We start from the raw sequence: 19,764 nt of genomic DNA on the forward strand, positions 1-19,764 counted from the left end.
TAGTAAATTTTTAGCTATGGTTCAGCCCACTAATCCAAGATCAAGTCCAAGATTTTCCACTACGTGTGCTTAGGTGTCATGAGGGATGTAAAGCATGAAGGACATGCACAAAGTGTGACTATATGATGTGGCAATGGGGTGTAGCAAGCAAATGCTCACCTTCCCCTCTAAAATTTAATTGGATTGGGCTTCTCCCAATTCAATTAAATTTATTTCTCAACACACACATCAAATATTCACTTAATGCATGTGAAATTACAAAATTATCCCTAATACAAAAACTAGTCTAGGTGCCCTAAAATACAAGGAGTGAAAAATCCTACATTTCTAGGGTAGCCTAGCTACATTATGGAGTCCTAAATACAAGACCCAAAATAATAAAATCCTAATCTAATATGTACAAAGATAAGTGAGCTCATACTTAGCCCATAGACCCAAAATCTACCCTAAGGCTCATGAGAACCTTAGGGCTTTCTCTTGCATCTCTGGCCCAATCTTCTTGAAGTCTTCTATCCAATGCCCTCGGGGGGTAGGATTGCATCTTTCGGAGCAAGACATAAAAGTAAATAGAGCTTGATAGAACTTCATGGTGAAAATGAAATTTCAAATGCATAGAAAGTTTATAAATTTAAAAGAAATGAGAAGGAACAGAAAGCACTAGAATTTGGAGTGCTGGCTATGATATCAGGCTGTTGTGAAAATGACAACTACATGGATGCCCTACAATTTTTCAGCCAAAAAGAATATGCTATTATTTGGGGTGTTGTTCTTGCAACCTGCAGACTTCACAACAAATTCATTAAAATAATGGCAAGCAAAAGCAAAACTTACCAAGACACAGCAGACACAACAGACACAAGAAGAGGAGCAAAGAGTGCTTTGGTGTCAATGGTTGCAACAAAAGCAACGTCACAACAGACACGGCAGACATGAAGCAAGAAAACTTACCAGAGCACGACGATGGCAGTGAAGAGGGTGGCTTTGCGACCAGAGCACGACCAGGTGGCTTTACTAGACTCTACGTGGTGGGTTAAGGACAATGGCATGTGAAGAGGGTGGCTTTGCGAGACTCAGCTTGGGGGGCCAGGGGCAATGGTAGTGACGAAGGTAGGTTAGCGAGACTGAGCGCGGGCAGTGAAAAGAGATTCTAGTTTAATTTTAATAAAAACACAACGTCGATTTTCTAAAAAAACCGATGTTAACTTATCCTAGTTAACATCGGTTTTTTTGTAAAAACCGATGTTAACATGACCTAGGTAAAATCGATTTTGTCAAAACCGATGCAAACAAGATATGTTAACATCAGTTTTTCAAAAAATTGATGTTAACGAGGCTATGTTAACATCGGTTTTGACAAAACTGATGTTAATAAACTCGTCTTATTTACAAGTATGTCACCGCATTTGTGTTAACATCAGTTTTGTCCAAAACCGATGCTAATCTAGCGATGTTAAATGTATAATTTCTAGTAGTGTAGTAACCATAATTAAATTAATTATTAATAACCTAGTACCTTTAAATTTAATTAAAGCTTAACTCACCCATTTTTTGATTGATGCACCCCATAATTTTGGATATCCCCAAAATACTGTATTTGTTTTAATTACTTACCTTGAAAACTTTCTCCCAACTCCTTCCTTCACATCTTGACTCCTTTACACCCCATGACCTATGACCACCACCTTTTCATTTTAGTAGTTCTTGACTTTGACTCACGACCACCACCTTGTCATTTTGGTTATCCTTTTGCCTCCATTGTTTGTGTTTTTACTTCCACAAAGCTTTCACTTCAAGGTATACAAGATGTCAATGAGGATTTGAGGTTATCTTTGTCATCATTGTTGCTCTGTCATCTTGCAAGTTCTTTTTTTTTATTACATAATTACGGATTAAGCAATCCGTAATAATATTCATTATAAATTACTAAATCCTTAATTGTACAAATATAAATATGGATCAATCAATCCATAATTACTTATATAATTACCAATTCAGCTATCCGTAATGTGTATTCTCTTACAGCTACACAACAAATACAATACACCCAAGTAGATGGAATAGGTACGCTCTAGCAGCCTGTGTCCATTGCTTCTCGTCACCCTTCTGTGCATAGACATCACGTAAAATGCCACCTCTCAACCAATGCAGCCAACAATCCTTTATCTGTGGTTTCACAGTTAGTATTAATCTATGGAAATAAGTCAGAATCCTTGACCACGACCTTTTTTTGCTCGAGTGGGGGGCCCAATAATGCCAAGTTACGTCTGTGTGATACAACTTTCAACTCACCTTGATGCTACAAGTATATAAAATTGATAAATAATTAAAAATAACGAATCAGTATATATAACATGTATTATATATCAAAATAAATTATGTCTAATTCTATACCAACACAACTAGAAATACGACTTTTTAAGTCGGTTAAATAGTGCTTTTAACGACGATTTTTAACCGTCGTAATAGCTGCCGTTGTAAAAGGCAGAAATATTTTAAAGACTGTTCTATTAACCGTCGTTGTAAATATGACTTTTTACGACGATTGATGATGAACCGTCGTTGTATGTCTGTGCTTTTTACGACGATTGATGATAAACCGTCATTGTATGTCCGTGATTTTCGTCTTCGTATGTGACATGCAAAAATGGCTTTTTACGCCGATTGTGAAATAACCGGCGTAGTAAGTACAATATACTAAGACGGTTGTACAATAACCGTCATAGTATTGCCAATTTTTTTTAACTTTTTTACGCCGGTGTGAAATAACCGGTGTAGTAAGTGCAATATACTAAGACGGTTATACAATAACCGTCGTAGTATTGGTTTTTTTTTTGTATATTTCCTTTTTTTCTTTTTTTTTAATTTGATGGGAACCAAAACTATAGCAGACTCAACTGGGATTAGGCCAAGTTATATGCAAACACACTTGTAAAAATCAACTTCTTCAAGCATAGACTAACAAATGAAAATGATGCAAGAAATTAATAAGTCTGTCAAAGCAAATTTATACTAGATTTTCATTCTAAAAGAAATGATAATATTAAATATTTTTAAAAATAAATTAAATTAAACATTTTATTAAAAGAATGATCAAATAAATAAATAAAAGGACAAATTAGTAATTTAGTCAAATAATAATAGTAATAACAATAAATGGGGATGATCTATTTAACAGAAATCCTGTTATGGATGAATTTCTGCAGTCCACAAAAAGTTAAAAAAACGTTCATATCAACGACACTCATAATATGCTACATCTCCATATCAATAGAACCAACATTCCAATCATGCGTGCTAGAATCATCACAACTGCATCATTTGGAAATAGTACCTGCAGAAGACATAAGAATTCAGCATGAGTAAATATCAAAAAATTCTTTGAAATTATGTTTATTCCTCAATTATATTAGCTTACCAAAACGAAAACCTGATTAAACTATATGAAAAAAAATAAATTTCATGCTCATGTTAAAGCCATAGAAAAATATATTTCATGAATATCATAAAAAAGGAAAATTAGAACATACTTCACCAGAGCATAACTCTGCCAAGATACAGCCGAGAGACCATATATCAATCTTTTCATCATATTGAAGGCCTAACATCACTTCAGGAGCTCTATAGGATCGGGATTGTACATATAGACACAAATTGTCTGTTTGGAAGCAACTGCTTCCTGCTAGATCAATAACCTTTATCTGACATCTTCTGTAACTTTTGATTAGAATGTTCTCTGGCTTCAGGTCACAGTGAACAATTCCCAAGCTATGCAAGTATTGCAATGCTTCCAAACATTGGCGAGTAATGAGCTGAATGAAAAGAAGGATAACAACAACCCTGATCATTTAGACAACTCTATATCTGACATGAAGCAATTCTACACAAATAGCTGAATTAACTATCTAACAATGGAAAGGCAATGTATTAATAGAAGCCACATATTGCTGAGGATGATAGGTCTGAAGGATCAAGGGTGCTTTAGACAGCTAAGTTTAGCAATATAAAGACTGAATAAGTAATCATGTGCAAGAGTACAAAAAATATTGTTCTGTTTGAACAAACCTGCAATTTGTTCAACGTAAAATATTCTTCCCCTCCAGATTCTTGCTTGAACTTCTGAAATTCGTACAAGTTTGCTTGCAGAAGTTCAGTTACAATGAATAAATGCTCCTGTGAAGTTTTAATTCAAGGTGAATTCAGACTAAATGGGATGGGAGAAGATATAGTAAGAAATGTTAATAATAAATTTCCACTAGATCATTCTGAAAGCTATATAAAAAGGATTTATTTGTGCTCTAGCTTAGTCCAAAGTTTCCCTGCTAAGCACGTATTATTTCACAAATATTTTGGCTAGACATTTTGATCACTTAATGAAATCAATTCAGCAGCATATGACATACCTGATGGTAGAAATAATCATAAAGGCGCAAAAAGTGGTGTAGATCTGGTGGGTCATGCTTATTGACAAGTTTTAGAAGCTTGATTTCATCTAAGCTTTGATCAAAAAAGTATTTGTCATTTTTAATGATCTTCAAGCAAACATCTATTCCTGTCTGAAGATCATGTGCCTGAACAACCCTACTGAAGGCAGCTGAACAAAGATATTCTGTTACATAATGCCTTCCAGCCAAGACTGTATTTAGCACAATGGGCAGTTCCTTGTTTTCTTCAAATCCAGTCCTGTATGTGCAATAATGGATGAGAGCAAATTATACTCAAATACAATGCAAGTCTATTTAAAATACCTAAAGAGCCAGAGTGAAAAGCCAAAATTCAAATTCCACAATAAATAAATACTGAGTCAAAATCACCATGCAATTAGTTAAAGCCAACACATCCAATAGTTGACGGCTCAACAAGTAAAAGCCAACAAAGTTGCATTTAATTTCAAAATTTACTAATTCCTGATCTCCTACACATTCAAAATCAACTCATTCACCAGCATTAACAGGAATATTTGGCAGAAATGAAAGTTCAGGATACAAGATCATCTTTCAAGCAAACCTATTCTTTCTATGTATAATTCTCAGATCAAATGGAGGTACAGGCAACAGTGGTTGGTGAGTGGAAGTAATAAAGACCCATGTGCCACATATCTTGTGCCAATCATCTGTCCTGTAGTTCGGTCTTGTATACAAAAAGAGTCATAAAGGAATGTAATAGAACAGTTCAGAACCTGCTGGGCAATGAGCAAGAAAGCAGAGCAATAAAGCAACAGGGGCAAAACAAGGGAACTGGGTCGCACAGGTTCTGGCCAGAAAATGCAGGTGAGAAGCATGAGTTGTGCATAACAGGAAAGGCATCACACAAACACATCCATTTGTTTCAGATACAACAAAACTGTACAGAATTTCATTTTAGAAAAAACACTCATGAAAATCCCTTCAATGCACTGTAATTTTAAACTTAGCACCTAAGATTTTAGGACATTTTAAAAATTTTAGGAAGAGTTCACAGTCTTGGCCAAATTGCATGTGACAGGGCGTGAATCTATGTTGCTATAGCGGCTGAAAGAGCCATGACACTAAACTGCAACCCTACAGTGCCCAAATAGTGGCCACCGGCTACTCTGCTCCACCACTATAGTGCACTATTGATAACATAGGTTAAGAATAGATAATCGAGATATGGACTGGAGTTGGACCAGAGACAGGCCATTAATAAACCCTGTGCTTGTGAAAACTTTTATAAACAAGGAAATGCTTCTTAGTAGTTCTAAATTGTCTCTTGCTATAGCATAAGATTGTAGTATAAAAGTTACTGTATTTTGCCTCAAATAAAGGATAAATAATGTGATAACAAGTATGAACGATACAATAAATTTAATAAGCAAAAAACATAATACAGTAGAGAACTGGCCGGAAGCTTAGGGGATCTTAAAATATGAATTTATTTTAAATCTGTACAGTATATATTATGTTCTCATGACACTATATGAGTTCCGTGTTAATTTTAAGACTGGTCTCTTCATAGGATGTTGGCAGTGTTAGATCTTGTGAACATTTCTTCAAACAAAAGTGACATTGATAAGTGCTAACTAATCTTGTGCAGTTGCTCCCTATTCTATCTTTCAATTATTATCTCAATGATAATTTTGTACAATTTTGAAAAGCTAATTGGTAAAGTATTTTATTTGACTCTAGGCAACCCAAAGATTATTCACAGACATATTAAATCAGCAAACATACTTTTGGATAATGCTTATGAGGCACAGGTCTGCATATACTTTTTTTTTTAATCTATTTACTTATGTTTTGCTCCCTGATTGAGTTCTGGTTCCTAATTTTGGATAATGCTTATGAGGCACAGGTCTGCATATACTTTTAGATCTAATTACTTTTTAATTTAATTTAAGATCAACGTGTTCTCTTGCCGAATAGTGTTATTCGAATTTAAAATAGAAATTACATTGATTGGTGGTGACAACTGTGGTTAGGTTTGAAACTTAGAAGAGAAATGATGAAATAAATGAAACACATTAGTAGTTTATACCATTTTTATTAAGTTACACAAGATAGTGTTATAACTACTTAGATTCCCATTTAACTTGTTTAACTTCACTAAGATAATGGTATAAATGATGAAAAAAATTGTTTCTTAGTGTTATATAAGCACCACATCAGTAACTTCATTCCCATTTAACTTGATGGCAAACATTTAGAAGTTTCCTCCTTGATTCTCCCTAGGTTTAACTAGTTTCTAACATTGATTCTGACATAAAAATAACAAGTAGTGCTTTTTACTAAAATAAGAAAACAAACAAAATAGAATTGGATTAAACAGGCAAACCATGAATCTTCAACTATTAATTTCAAATTTTGCAGCATACATGAATCGAATTAGTACAAATACAGTTTCATTTTCCTCATTTTGAATAGATAGCATGAAACTGTGAAGCAAGCAACTTCTCAAGCAATAGAAAAGATACTAGACCAAGACATATACGTTTATAACAGTACAAGAATCTCAACTGCTTCAGATGAGAAGAATCTTGGCTACTATTTCTAACATAAAGTCCAAATATATACGTCTTTTCCGCCAATTATTCTATAGTCATCATTAAGCCAGCTTGTCAATGTCACCCATTATAAGTTGATCAGTTGAACAATTTGGAGAGAAAAACATGTTTACAGCTTTAAAATATTGAATTTTAGAACTCAAATTGCTATTTATTTAATTTCTAATTTAGGTTCCATCTTTCTTTTGGCTGGTTTGGTAATACACTTGAAACTTAAAGCCCTTTCTGACTCATGATAGCAATCACTTAAAAAGGTTATAGCCAAAGGAGTTGGAAAATTAGTATACAGGCTTTGCCTAGTCTTTTGGAGGTGCATGCATGAGAAATTATTGGATGGTAGAAAGTATCTAGACTATTAGGTACGTGTTTGTAGTCCTAGTTAATTTTCAGCAGATGTGATGTCAAGTTTTTTAATTTATCAGAAAGTTAATAAAATTCAACTAATCATCATTTAAAAATCAAACTAATTAACTAGAATCATAGATAAGTAGTACTAGTTCTAGACCAAAGTGCATGTTTTAGGGGTGCCAAAGTATGTTCTCTCAATTTCACAAATTATGCAGTTCAGCTATGTTATAAACTAGACAATTTTTTTCCTTTAATAATTTCTCATGTGAATCTTCAAGATGGTTTGAATTGGATTTGGACACCCCTACTCAGAAGCCTAAAGAAAAGAGAAAACTATTTGAAATAAGATGAAACTCACAATATTTATAGGTTAGGAGTAAGATTGAAATTAAAATAACAAAAAACAGTACAAATTTAGTTTAAATATGATCTGAAAATGGTAGCACCAAACTACAATAGATAAAATTAATGTCGAATAATTCCTTACAATAAAATATGGGCCAGCGGAAGTGGAGCAGGCTATGGACCAAGGGTTGGACCTGGTGATCGAGGCCGTACCCGAATCAAATAAACATGAAAATGCAGTAACTAGGAAGTGATCCTAGGTCGTTTCCCAACGAGCAGTGACAAACCAAATGTTCATAATATACTTGCAGTAACAGTAACGATTGGGGGGGTTTGTTTGTTTTGTGATTAAAGAGCAGAACAAGTAAACTGGAATACGAAATTACTAATATTAAAAACGGGTTGTTTCCTTTGATTCAGAAGTCATTCTCTTATCCTGGGTTATGGAGAATTCGTCCCTAACAGTCAACCACTTAATCCAACCCTATTTCAATTTACTAAGCGAAAATCAACTTAGGGTTGTCAATACGTGATTAGGTACCACATACACCAGTTAGCCCTTCGTCCATTAAGCATGAACGCAAGTTAGGCTCAGAGGCAATTAATCGAACACGAAGCGTGCACTGATTAATATTCACGAATTTGGGATAACTGGTGAAGGGAAAACTGCCAGGGAACCACATTACAAGCGAACCCTCAAAGAGAGTTGGGCTTCGTCCTCAAAAGGAAACAACACCAGAAAATCTAGCTTTCCATGGATTCAAACAGAAAACGCAAATGAAACATGAAGCAGAAACGTAAATGAACAAAAACGTAAATGAACATAAACGTAGATGAAACAGAAACGTAAATGAGAGTAGAAGAAGAAGCAAGAACGAAATTGTAATTAGAAACAGAAAACATAAAATTGCATTACGTGAACAGTAGCATTAAGCAGAAAAACGAAAACCCTAAAACAAAAGCTCTGAATAATGAATAGCATAACAGAATACCTTGCACGAATCCCAAGGCTGCTATTTAAAAAAGAGTCACTCAAAGTCACTGGGTCCTATTACAATACTCTGGCCCAAAACGAAATAAACATTGAATAACATAAAATAAAATTGCGAAATTTCCTAATTAGAAATTAACTAAGGTAAGTGCTGCTTTATTTGCCCTCTTCAAGTCCATAACCAAAATCCGGATTAAGCCCAATGTTTCATTAATTCATGAAATTAGATTAAAAACATCAAATTAGCTAAATGAGCCCAAATAATAAAACTGCCTGATTAATTGACAATTAAGACCAATCAATAATTAAAATGGTGCAAAAAGGGTTTAGAAAATAGAAGAAAATGATGGCACATCAAAACCCCCCATACTTAGCCTTTTGCACTCCTGGGCAAAATGAAACAAAGAACAAAATCCAAGGATATCAAAGAGAGACAAACAAACACATTCATATATTTCTCAATGAACATCAAGGAATGAAAGGAATGGGTAACATCTAACATAAGGAGATCCAAAAAGTCAAGACATTCATGAAAATCATCCAAGCAACCCAATCATGGCAAAATAGTTAATCAGCTCAAGAATGAAAAGTGATAAAGCCTCACAAGATATACACTCTATCTCTCAAGTGTCTAGGATACTATTTACCCTCAAAGCACCCATGAAAGCAAACACCACATAGACTTGGCAAGATTCTAAAATTGACAATCAACCCACAAACACAAGCACATGAGGATCAAAAGGTCTTTTAAGGTTGTAATGGGGCCAAGGACAAGGTATGGATAAATATGGAATAAGTGGCTAAATCCCAAAGGAATAGAGGAGCAAAGGGGAATAAGTGCATATTAAGAAAAAAATAAGAAAATAAAAAGAAGTAAAGATAAAAATTAAACATGAAGAGTAAAACCAAGAGTTTCATCATTCTTGTGCCATTTAAGATCTTATTCACTCAACTTTATTGCTTTTCTTTTTCTTTTTTCGAATTTTTTTTTCGAATATATATATATATATATATATATATATATATATATATATATTTTTTTTTATTTTTATTTTTTTACTCTATAGCCTTTGAGAAACAACATTTCATTCAGCATGTCCAAAATTTAACCAATATATAATGTACATCAAGTATGGCCCAAAATACATCATGAAGCATAGCCAACAAAACAAGTTGTCCAATGAAACAAAAACCCCCCATACTTATTCCCAAAACAATTCCAAAGCTCCAAAATTACTTAAGGATATGGTGATATCATGGTTTTTTACTTAAGGCTTGTAGTGAGCTTCAAAACACGGAAAGGGAAACAAGGCTCAAAAGGGCTATCAAAGGAATAAATTCAAGGTAAGTCTATTTGGCTAGAAGCTTATAAGAACAAAATTGCCTCAATCATTTCCAAATATGCATGTGAATTAGGACGCATCAACAAGAATCAAGCCAAGGCTATTGTGAAAGCAATCAATGGGGCAAAACACACCAAATGATTATGATGATGGATGGCTCAAATTCTCACAAAGGTAAAATCATCACTTTCAAATTGAGCTTTCAAAACTATCATGACATGTAGAGAAGAATCAAGGATTTCAAGTCACAAAATGTCAAGAACTTTTATTTTCAAAACAATTACCCATTTCTTGAACATATCCTATAATTCAAAGAAAAACATGCAAAGTCGTACGTGCACACAAAATTGACCCAAAATATTAAACTAAAAATCCGACGAAACTAACAACATTAACAAATTAACACAACTAACAAATTAACAAAACCAACAAAACTAGCAAAACCAAAGAACACTCCCCCCCCCCCCCCCCATACTTAAACAACACATTGTCCTCAATGTAGAACAATTAAAAGATTAAAAACAATTAAATCATCAAAGAGAATCAGACAAGTGTAATAAAAGCAAAGAAGGAGATAGGAAAAGAAAAACTCCCTAAGTCATGGTGGAGGAAGAGTAGGGTGGAGTAAGGAAGTCTCTTCCACCACTACGTCCACTAAAGAAGGGTTCGTGAGGAATGGCTTAAGTCGATGTCCGTTGACCTTGAAGCTCTTGTTTGTGGAGTCGCTTTTGATCTCAACTGTACCATAAGGAAAAACATTAGTAACAACAAAAGGACCAATCCACTTAGACCTCAACTTACCACTCATGAGTCCAAGCCTAGAATTATACAATAACACTTTTTGCCCAACCACGAAGTCTTTTTTAAGTATCATACTATCATGGAACTTCTTGGTCTTTTCTTTGTAGAACTTGGCATTCTCGTAGGCTTCTAGGCGGATTTCATCTAACTCACTCAGTTGCAACTTCCTTTCCTCGCCAGCTTGATCCATAGAGAAGTTGCAAGTCTTCACTGCCCAGTATGCTTTGTGCTCAATTTCCACTGGAAGATGACATGCTTTTCCAAAGACAACCCGATAAGGAGACATTCCTATGGGTGCTTTGTAGGCAGTCCGATGTGCCCAGAGAGCATCATCAAGCCTGGTACTCCAATCTTTCCTGCTTGGCTGCACAATCTTCTCTAGAATTCTCTTGATTTCCCTGTTAGAAATTTCTGCCTGTCCATTAGTCTGGGGGTGGTATGGTGTGGATACCCGGTGTACCACCCCGTACTTTTTAAGCAGGGCATGCATTGTCCTGTTGCAAAAATGGGTTCCTTGATCACTAACAATTGCTTTAGGTACTCCAAACCTACAAAACAGATTAGACCTGGCAAAGTCTGCGAAAACTTTAGCATCATTAGTTCTAGTGGGCTTGGCTTCCACCCATTTTGAAACATAGTCAACTGCAAGGAGAATGTAAACATAACCAAAAGAGACAGGAAAAGGACCCATGAAATCTATACCCCAGACATCAAACACCTCACAGAATAGCATAGGTTGCTGAGGCATTTGTTGTCGCCATGTAAGTGTATTTCCTGCTCTCTGACACTGCTCACAAGTGCTGCAGATCTTCCACGCATCTTTAAAGATGGTGGGCCAATAAAAACCACAATCAAGCACTTTACGAGCTGTCCTTTGAACACCCAGATGACCTCCCGGTGCGGAAGAATGACAGAACTGTAGGACTGAGTCAATCTCATGATCTGGAATGCACCATCTAATGACCTGATCACTGCACAATTTCCACAAGTAGGGGTCATCCCAAATAAAATGCTTAGCATCACTTTTAATTTTATCTTTTTGGGCCTTAGATGCTAAGGGAGGAAAAACAGAGGCAACTAAATAATTGACAATGTTAGCAAACCAGGGAGTAGAAAGAGAGTCAGAAATACTATACAATATATACAAATGATCATCCGGGAAATCATCCCGAATAGGTGAATCTGCATTAGAGACACGTTCGATCCGACTCAAATGATCAGCAACTAGATTTTGTGCTCCGCTCCTATCACGGATCTCCAAGTCAAACTCTTGGAGCCAGAGCATCCATCAGATCAACCTAGGCTTAGAATCAGCCTTCTTCAACAAGTACTTTAGAGCTGCATGGTCAGTATAAACAATAATGCGAGTATCAAGCAAATAAGATCGAAATTTTTCAAGAGCAAAAACTATGGCTAGAAGCTCTTTCTCAGTAGTAGTATAATTTGCTTAGGCAGCATCTAAAGTCCTAGAAGCATAATATATCACCCTGGGCAATTTATCAATTTTCTGAGCAAGGACAACCCCCAATGCATAATTTGATGCATCACACATAAGCTCAAAAGGGGCTGTCCAGTCGGGTGCCTGGATGATGGGGGTGGTAGTCAGCGCTCTTTTGAGGCAATCAAAAGCCTCTTTGCATCTGTCATTAAAGTCAAACTCCACCTCCTTTTGCAACAAGTTGGACAATGGAAGGGCTACTTTGCTAAAATCCCTTATAAAGTGCTTGTAGAATCCTGCATGACCAAGAAAAGATCGCACCTCTCGCACACAAGAGGGGTAAGGCAATTGTGAAATAACAGAAATTTTTGCAGGATCTACTTCAATACCCTTATTGGAAATAATGTGGCCTAAAACTATACCTTGCTCAACCATAAAATGACATTTTTCAAAATTTAGAACAAGGTTAGTTTCAATGCATCTATTCAAAACTTTTTCCAAACTATTCAAACAACCATCAAAAGAGGATCCATATACAGTGAAATCATCCATGAACACCTCTATGCAATTTTCTAAAAAATCACTGAAAATACTAATCATGCACCGCTGGAAGGTACCAGGGGCATTGCACAGGCCGAAAGGCATCCTCCTATAGGCAAAAGTGCCGAAGGGGCAGGTGAATGTGGTCTTTTCCTGATCCTCAGGAGCAATAGTAATTTGCATATAACCAGAAAAACCATCAAGGAAACAGTAGTGGGATTTACCTGCCAGGCGTTCAAGCATCTGGTCAATGAATGGCATGGGAAAATGGTCCTTTTTGGTAACCTGGTTCAGCCTCCTATAATCAATGCAGACTCTCCAACTGTTCTGCACCCGAGTAGGAATTAGCTCCTCCTTCTCGTTTTTTATCACTGTGAGGCCGGTCTTCTTCGGGACTACCTGGACGGGACTCACCCATTGGCTGTCAGAGATAGGATAAATGATTCCAGCTTGCAAAAGCTTGGTTATCTCCTTCTTCACTACATCAAGAATCACCGGGTTGAGTCTTCTCTGTGGCTGTCTTACTAGTTTAGCTCCATCCTCTAAATTTATTCGATGCATACATGTGGATGGGCTAATACCAGGAATGTCCGCCAGGGTCCAGCCTATAGCCTTCTTATGCTTCTTGAGAACTGACAACAACTTCTCCTCTTGCTCATCAGCAAGGGAGGCAGATATAATCACTGGAAAACTCTTGCTATCATCCAAGTAAGCGTATTTTAAATTTGATGGCAGAGGCTTCAATTCTAGTGTGGTCGGCTGGACAGTGGTAGAAGGGGATGGTTTCTCAGCCTTTACCTCATAAAGAAAGTCAGAGGTATGCGTACTTCCTGAAACATGGTTAGTCCTATCTGACTCTATAAAATCAATCTCAAGAGGTAAAACACCACCACCAGGCATGCAATCAATATCACTCTCAGATTCACTCTCAGCATCAAATTCAGACATATGATCAAGTACAATTTCAGACTCAATGCATGAAGAGTGAGAGGCATGCAGATTAGAATAAAGATCAGTCATGTATTCATCAACAACATGGTCAATTATTTCAGCATGAAATACAGAAAGATCTTCATATGGGTATTTCATAGCATCCAGAATATTAAAATGAACAGTTATGTCACCAAATTCCATAGACAGTGTGTCTGCATAAACATCTATCTTAGTTCTAGCAGTTTTCATAAAGGGTCTGCCTAGAATGATCGGAACTGATCCTTGAGAAAATCCATCTTCCATATTCAAAATATAAAAATCAACAGGGAAAATCAGTTCACCAACTCTAACTAAGACATCTTCTATGAAACCAACAGGGTAAGCAACACTTCTATTAGCTAAATGAATTACCACATCAGTTGACTGCAAGGGGCCTAGAGATAGAGAATTAAAAATAGACAAAGGCATAACACTAACAGAAGCTCCTAAATCTAGCATGGCATTGTCAAACTTACTATTCCCTATGATATAAGGTATGCTGAATGTACCTGGATCTTTGCATTTTTCAGCAACGGCGCCAAATTTGATCGAGGCCGTACCCGAATCAAATAAACATGAAAATGCAGTAACTAGGAAGTGATCCTAGGTCGTTTCCCAACGAGCAGTGACAAACCAAATGTTCATAATATACTTGCAGTAACAGTAACGATTGGGGGGGGGTTTCTTTGTTTTGTGATTAAAGAGCAGAACAAGTAAACTGGAATACGAAATTACTAATATTAAAAACGGCTTGTTTCCTTTGATTCAGAAGCCATTCTCTTATCCTGGGTTATGGAGAATTCGTCCCTAACAGTCAACCACTTAATCCAACCCTATTTCAATTTACTAAGCGAAAATCAACTTAGGGTTGTCAATACGTGATTAGGTACCACATACACTAGTTAGCCCTTCGTCCATTAAGCATGAACGCAAGTTAGGCTCAGAGGCAATTAATCGAACACGAAGCGTGCACTGATTAATATTCACAAATTTGATATAACTGGTGAAGGGAAAACTGCCAGGGAACCACATTACAAGCGAACCCTCAAAGAGAGTTGGGCTTCGTCCTCAAAAGGAAACAACACCAGAAAATCTAGCCTTCCATGGATTCAAACAGAAAACGCAAATGAAACATGAAGCAGAAACGTAAATGAACAAAAACGTAAATGAACAGAAACGTAGATGAAACAGAAACGTAAATGAGAGTAGAAGAAGAAGCAAGAACGAAATTGTAATTAGAAACAGAAAACGTAAAATTGCATTACGTGAACAGTAGCATTAAGCAGAAAAACGAAAACCCTAAAACAAAAGCTCTGAATAATGAATAGCATAACAGAATACCTTGCACGAATCCCAAGGCTGCTATTTAAAAAAGAGTCACTCAAAGTCACTGGGCCCTATTACAATACTCTGGCCCAAAACGAAATAAACATTGAATAACATAAAATAAAATTGCGAAATTTCCTAATTAGAAATTAACTAAGGTAAGCGCTGCTTTATTTGCCCTCTTCAAGTCCATAACCAAAATCCGGATTAAGCCCAATGTTTCATTAATTCCTGAAATTAGATTAAAAACATCAAATTAGCTAAATGAGCCCAAATAATAAAACTGCCTGATTAATTGACAATTAAGACCAATCAGTAATTAAAATGGTGCAAAAAAGGTTTAGAAAATAGAAGAAAATGATGGCACATCACCTGGGTCCTAGGAAAACCACTGAACTGTACATAAAGCGTATTCCAAAAGAAAGAAATAAGGGGCTGTTAGGAGTTAATAATGAGGTGGCAATTAGTTACTGTACAGGTAGCAGGAATATTGGCTGTGTACATGGGATGGAAGCATGGTTTTTGAGAGCCAATTAGAAGGGGATCTTCTACTGAGGAGCTGAAGGCTCTGGAGTGTGGTATTGTGTTCAATTTTCTTAAGTGTTGGCTCTTATGATTGAATAATATAGTAGGTGGTAATACCAAATTACCAATCTAGTTTTTCCAGTGCTTTCGATCATTTTCTCCGGTGCTCTAACTAGCAGCCTCAAAGGTTTTCAAATTTTAATTTGAAGTATAGAATGAACTATATTTAGGAAAAATATTATGCCTCATTATTGATATTCCTTGTCTTCAATCTAACTAGGTTAAAGAAAATTCCAACATGTCAGGACAGGTTATGGAGAGAGTTGAATCATTGAAATAAAATCAGATAATGAAGAGAGATTGGAGAAAAAAGTGGGAAACATGAGATAAAAATTAGGGAGAAGGGAACTGAATTTTTTTTAACTAAACTGAATTTAGGTTGACAAAAAGGGACTTTTAATATCATGGTTGCTATTAGAACTATAGTCATGGCCACACCAAACTATCTCAATCTAGTTATTTACCAGATGTCACCTAGGCTAATGGTTCCTACTTCCTAGTTCCTACACACAATCACAGGAGATTGACACAATCACAGGTTATTTGTGTAGCAAGCTTGGTGCATATGATTTATATGCTCTCACTTAAGGGGGCTTGTTATAAACTTGAATTGTCATGAACCAACTCTGTCAAAAGATTAAGCTGTTAGCCTGTTAGGTGAAGACACACATGGTTTTATGTTATATATCTAAAAATAGTAATCTATTAATATAGCTTACAGGTTCATTATACATACAATTTTAGGTCCAAGTCATCGCATATATTTTCATGAACGAAATCAGGACCTGCATATTCATTATTAGATTCATATATAAATTTTTGTCCATACTTCCATAGTGTCCATTGACACATTTTCAGCATATGATTCTCTTTTCTATCTCTTTCTCAACAACAATGAGCCCAAGGAGCAAAGTTTTCTTATGAGCATCAATCAAGAATGTACAATTATTTATATTACATGATAGACAAACTAAATTTAGTTTATTAATATTGAACACTTTTTTGGATAATAGAAATATTTTTAATACTACAACTAGGTCATTTTTATTTGTCTTAGAGTAGGCATTATGTGCACTTTCTTCGTCTCTCCTTGCAGTGGAAAAACTATCAGACATATCTCTATCATTTTTTGTTGGTGTGTTACAAGTGAGACTCTAGATATGTTATTTCTCTTTAAATCTTGAATAAATGAACAAAAGAAGTAGCCAATATAATTAGCCAAGATAGATAACTTCAAATTTTTAGAGTGTGTGTTTTTCTTTTTGAAAATATTTGAGTATTTGATGCTAATAATTATAATCCAATCTAATCCAATAAAAAAATTAGTTGTTTTGCATTTTGATTTGTACGAGTTTTTGTTTATTCAATTTTTGGTTTTTTTATTTATTTTTATTGGATTGGTTTGAGGACACTTCTAGTTGATAGCATCTTAGAACCAAATTAGACTAGTTAGTTCAATTGTGCACTATTCTTCCAACTAACAATTATGCACTAAGCGGCTGACATAACAACAAACGCAAAACATCCAAAGAATTAATGGATCTCTCAAAAAGGATTTGGTGCCTTATGAATTTCAAATGACAATCTTTGAAATGCAATTACTCAAGTGCAGCAAGGAGAAAAATTATGAAGAGCGAACTGGAACAAGGGTTGGACAAGGTTGAAGCAATTTTGTGTACGTTTTCTAATGTTGTAGAACTATCAGAGAAAGTACGAGTTCTTCGTAATTAAGGAAAAATGGTGGATGCAGAGAATGCTGGTTTGCCAGGATTGAGGAATGAACAATGAAAACTCTTATGAAAATGTTTAGTTACCATAAACAACCTACAAGTGAAAAAAGATGATTGTGGTAAGCATAAAAGTTCTAAAGAAACTATCAACACAGGAGCATCGAAATGAATCTATATGAAAACCTAAAACTTAAGAATGATCTAATTTCCTAACTTGTATTGCAATTTGATTTATGCCATAGCTGTTAGTGCTTAGCTCTACTGAGTTTTAAAAGATTGGCTAAGATTTTGTTAAAACATAAGCACTTAGACAATGAAGGAAAGCTGGAGTTGCTGCACATGATGTCCAACGTTATGTCAAAGAATAAGATCGGGCTGCACAATGCACAAGGCAAGATGAAATGTCAAATGAAGAATTGAAGCTGCAGGATTCACGATGTCGGATACAATGTCCAGGACATCCTGCCTGAAAATACTGGAATTGCTAAAAGCATTGAAGCTGCAGGATCCACGATGTCGGATACAATGTCCAGGACATCCTGCCCGAAAATACTAGAGTTGCTAAAAGCATTGAAGCTGCAGGATCCACGATGTCGGATACGATGTCCAGGACATCTGGCCCGAAAATACTGGACATATAAATCTGTTATATCTTTAACAGGTTATTGTGCAGTTAGCAAGAGATAAGATGATCTATCTTTAGGAACGAATTAAAAGATAATTAAAGTTCGAATTACAAACTAGAAGAGCTCGTTCAGGGATTAAAGATTAAAGATTAAAGATAAAAACTAAAAGATCAAACTGTATCTTTTAGATCTTTAAGTGCAGATTTTTCAGAAGAATGATAGATCTCATCCAGCACAAGAAGTTGCAGTCCAGATACGCTCACTGCTATATAAACACGAAGGCTGCACGAGTTTTGTACCAAGTCCGGGATTGAAGAGTTGTTTTGTGAGTTTTGGGACTTGAGTGTTTTGTGAGCCACCTTGATGGTACCCTAACATCAAGTGTTGGACCTGAGTGTGTAGAGTTGATCTCTTGTGTGTAGAGTTGATCTCTTGTGTGTAGAGTTGATCTCTAGTGTGTAGAGTTGATCTCTTTTGTTCAGAGAGCAATCTCTGGTGTGTTGTTTTGATTTGATTGTAAACACGGGAGTGTGATTGAGAGGGAGTGAGAGGGGTTCTCATATCTAAGAGTGGCTCTTAGGTAGAGGTCGCACGGGTAGTGGTTAGGTGAGAAGGTTGTAAACAGTGGCTGTTAGACCTTGAACTAACACTATTTTAGTGGATTTCCTCCCTGGCTTGGTAGCCCCCAGATGTAGGTGAGGTTGCACCGAACTGGGTTAACAATTCTCTTGTGTTATTTACTTGGTTAATCTGTTCATACTCCCAAATATAATCTGCATGTTCTGAAGCGTGATGTCGTGACATCCGGTACGACATCTGTCATCGGTATCAGAATTTCATTTGGTATCAGAGCGGGCACTCGAAATCACTGAGTGAGACCTAGGGAGATAAATTCTGATGAACATGGAGAAAGAAGGAGGACCAGTGAACAGACCACCAATTCTGGATGGAACCAACTATGAATACTGGAAAGCAAGGATGGTGGCCTTCCTCAAATCACTGGATAGCAGAACCTGGAAAGCTGTCATCAAAGGCTGGGAACATCCCAAGATGCTGGACACAGAAGGAAAGCCCACTGATGAATTGAAGCCAGAAGAAGACTGGACTAAAGAAGAAGACGAATTGGCACTTGGAAACTCCAAAGCTTTGAATGCTCTATTCAATGGAGTTGACAAGAATATCTTCAGACTGATCAACACATGCACAGTGGCCAAGGATGCATGGGAGATCCTGAAAACCACTCATGAAGGAACCTCCAAAGTGAAGATGTCCAGATTGCAACTATTGGCCACAAAATTCGAAAATCTGAAGATGAAGGAGGAAGAATGTATTCATGACTTCCACATGAACATTCTTGAAATTGCCAATGCTTGCACTGCCTTGGGAGAGAGGATGACAGATGAAAAGCTGGTGAGAAAGATCCTCAGATCCTTGCCTAAGAGATTTGACATGAAAGTCACTGCAATAGAGGAGGCCCAAGACATTTGCAACTTGAGAGTGGATGAACTCATTGGTTCCCTTCAAACCTTTGAGCTAGGACTCTCGGATAGGGCTGAAAAGAAGAGCAAGAATCTGGCTTTCGTGTCCAATGATGAAGGAGAAGAAGATGAGTATGACCTGGATACTGATGAAGGTCTGACTAACGCAGTTGTGCTCCTTGGAAAACAGTTCAACAAAGTAATGAACAGAATGGACAGGAGG

General features: G+C 36.2%; 1 protein-coding gene across 1 annotated transcript in view; it reads right to left on the minus strand.

The window, feature by feature from the left end:
• LOC114410732 (serine/threonine-protein kinase ppk15-like) overlaps positions 1 to 19,764 on the minus strand; it is an 82,939-nt gene that overhangs the window by 47,818 nt on the left and 15,357 nt on the right. Inside the window, exons 2-7 of the mRNA XM_028374669.1 lie at positions 5,005 to 5,127; positions 4,401 to 4,680; positions 4,063 to 4,170; positions 3,528 to 3,809; positions 3,256 to 3,331; positions 1,988 to 2,022 (exon numbers count right to left, since the gene is read on the minus strand). Coding sequence (XP_028230470.1) covers positions 1,988 to 2,022; positions 3,256 to 3,331; positions 3,528 to 3,809; positions 4,063 to 4,170; positions 4,401 to 4,680; positions 5,005 to 5,127 — 904 coding nt within the window. The remainder of the gene's footprint in view (positions 1 to 1,987; positions 2,023 to 3,255; positions 3,332 to 3,527; positions 3,810 to 4,062; positions 4,171 to 4,400; positions 4,681 to 5,004; positions 5,128 to 19,764) is intronic.

Source organism: Glycine soja, chromosome 4, assembly GCF_004193775.1.
Source record: "Glycine soja cultivar W05 chromosome 4, ASM419377v2, whole genome shotgun sequence".
Classification (NCBI taxonomy): domain Eukaryota; kingdom Viridiplantae; phylum Streptophyta; class Magnoliopsida; order Fabales; family Fabaceae; genus Glycine; species Glycine soja.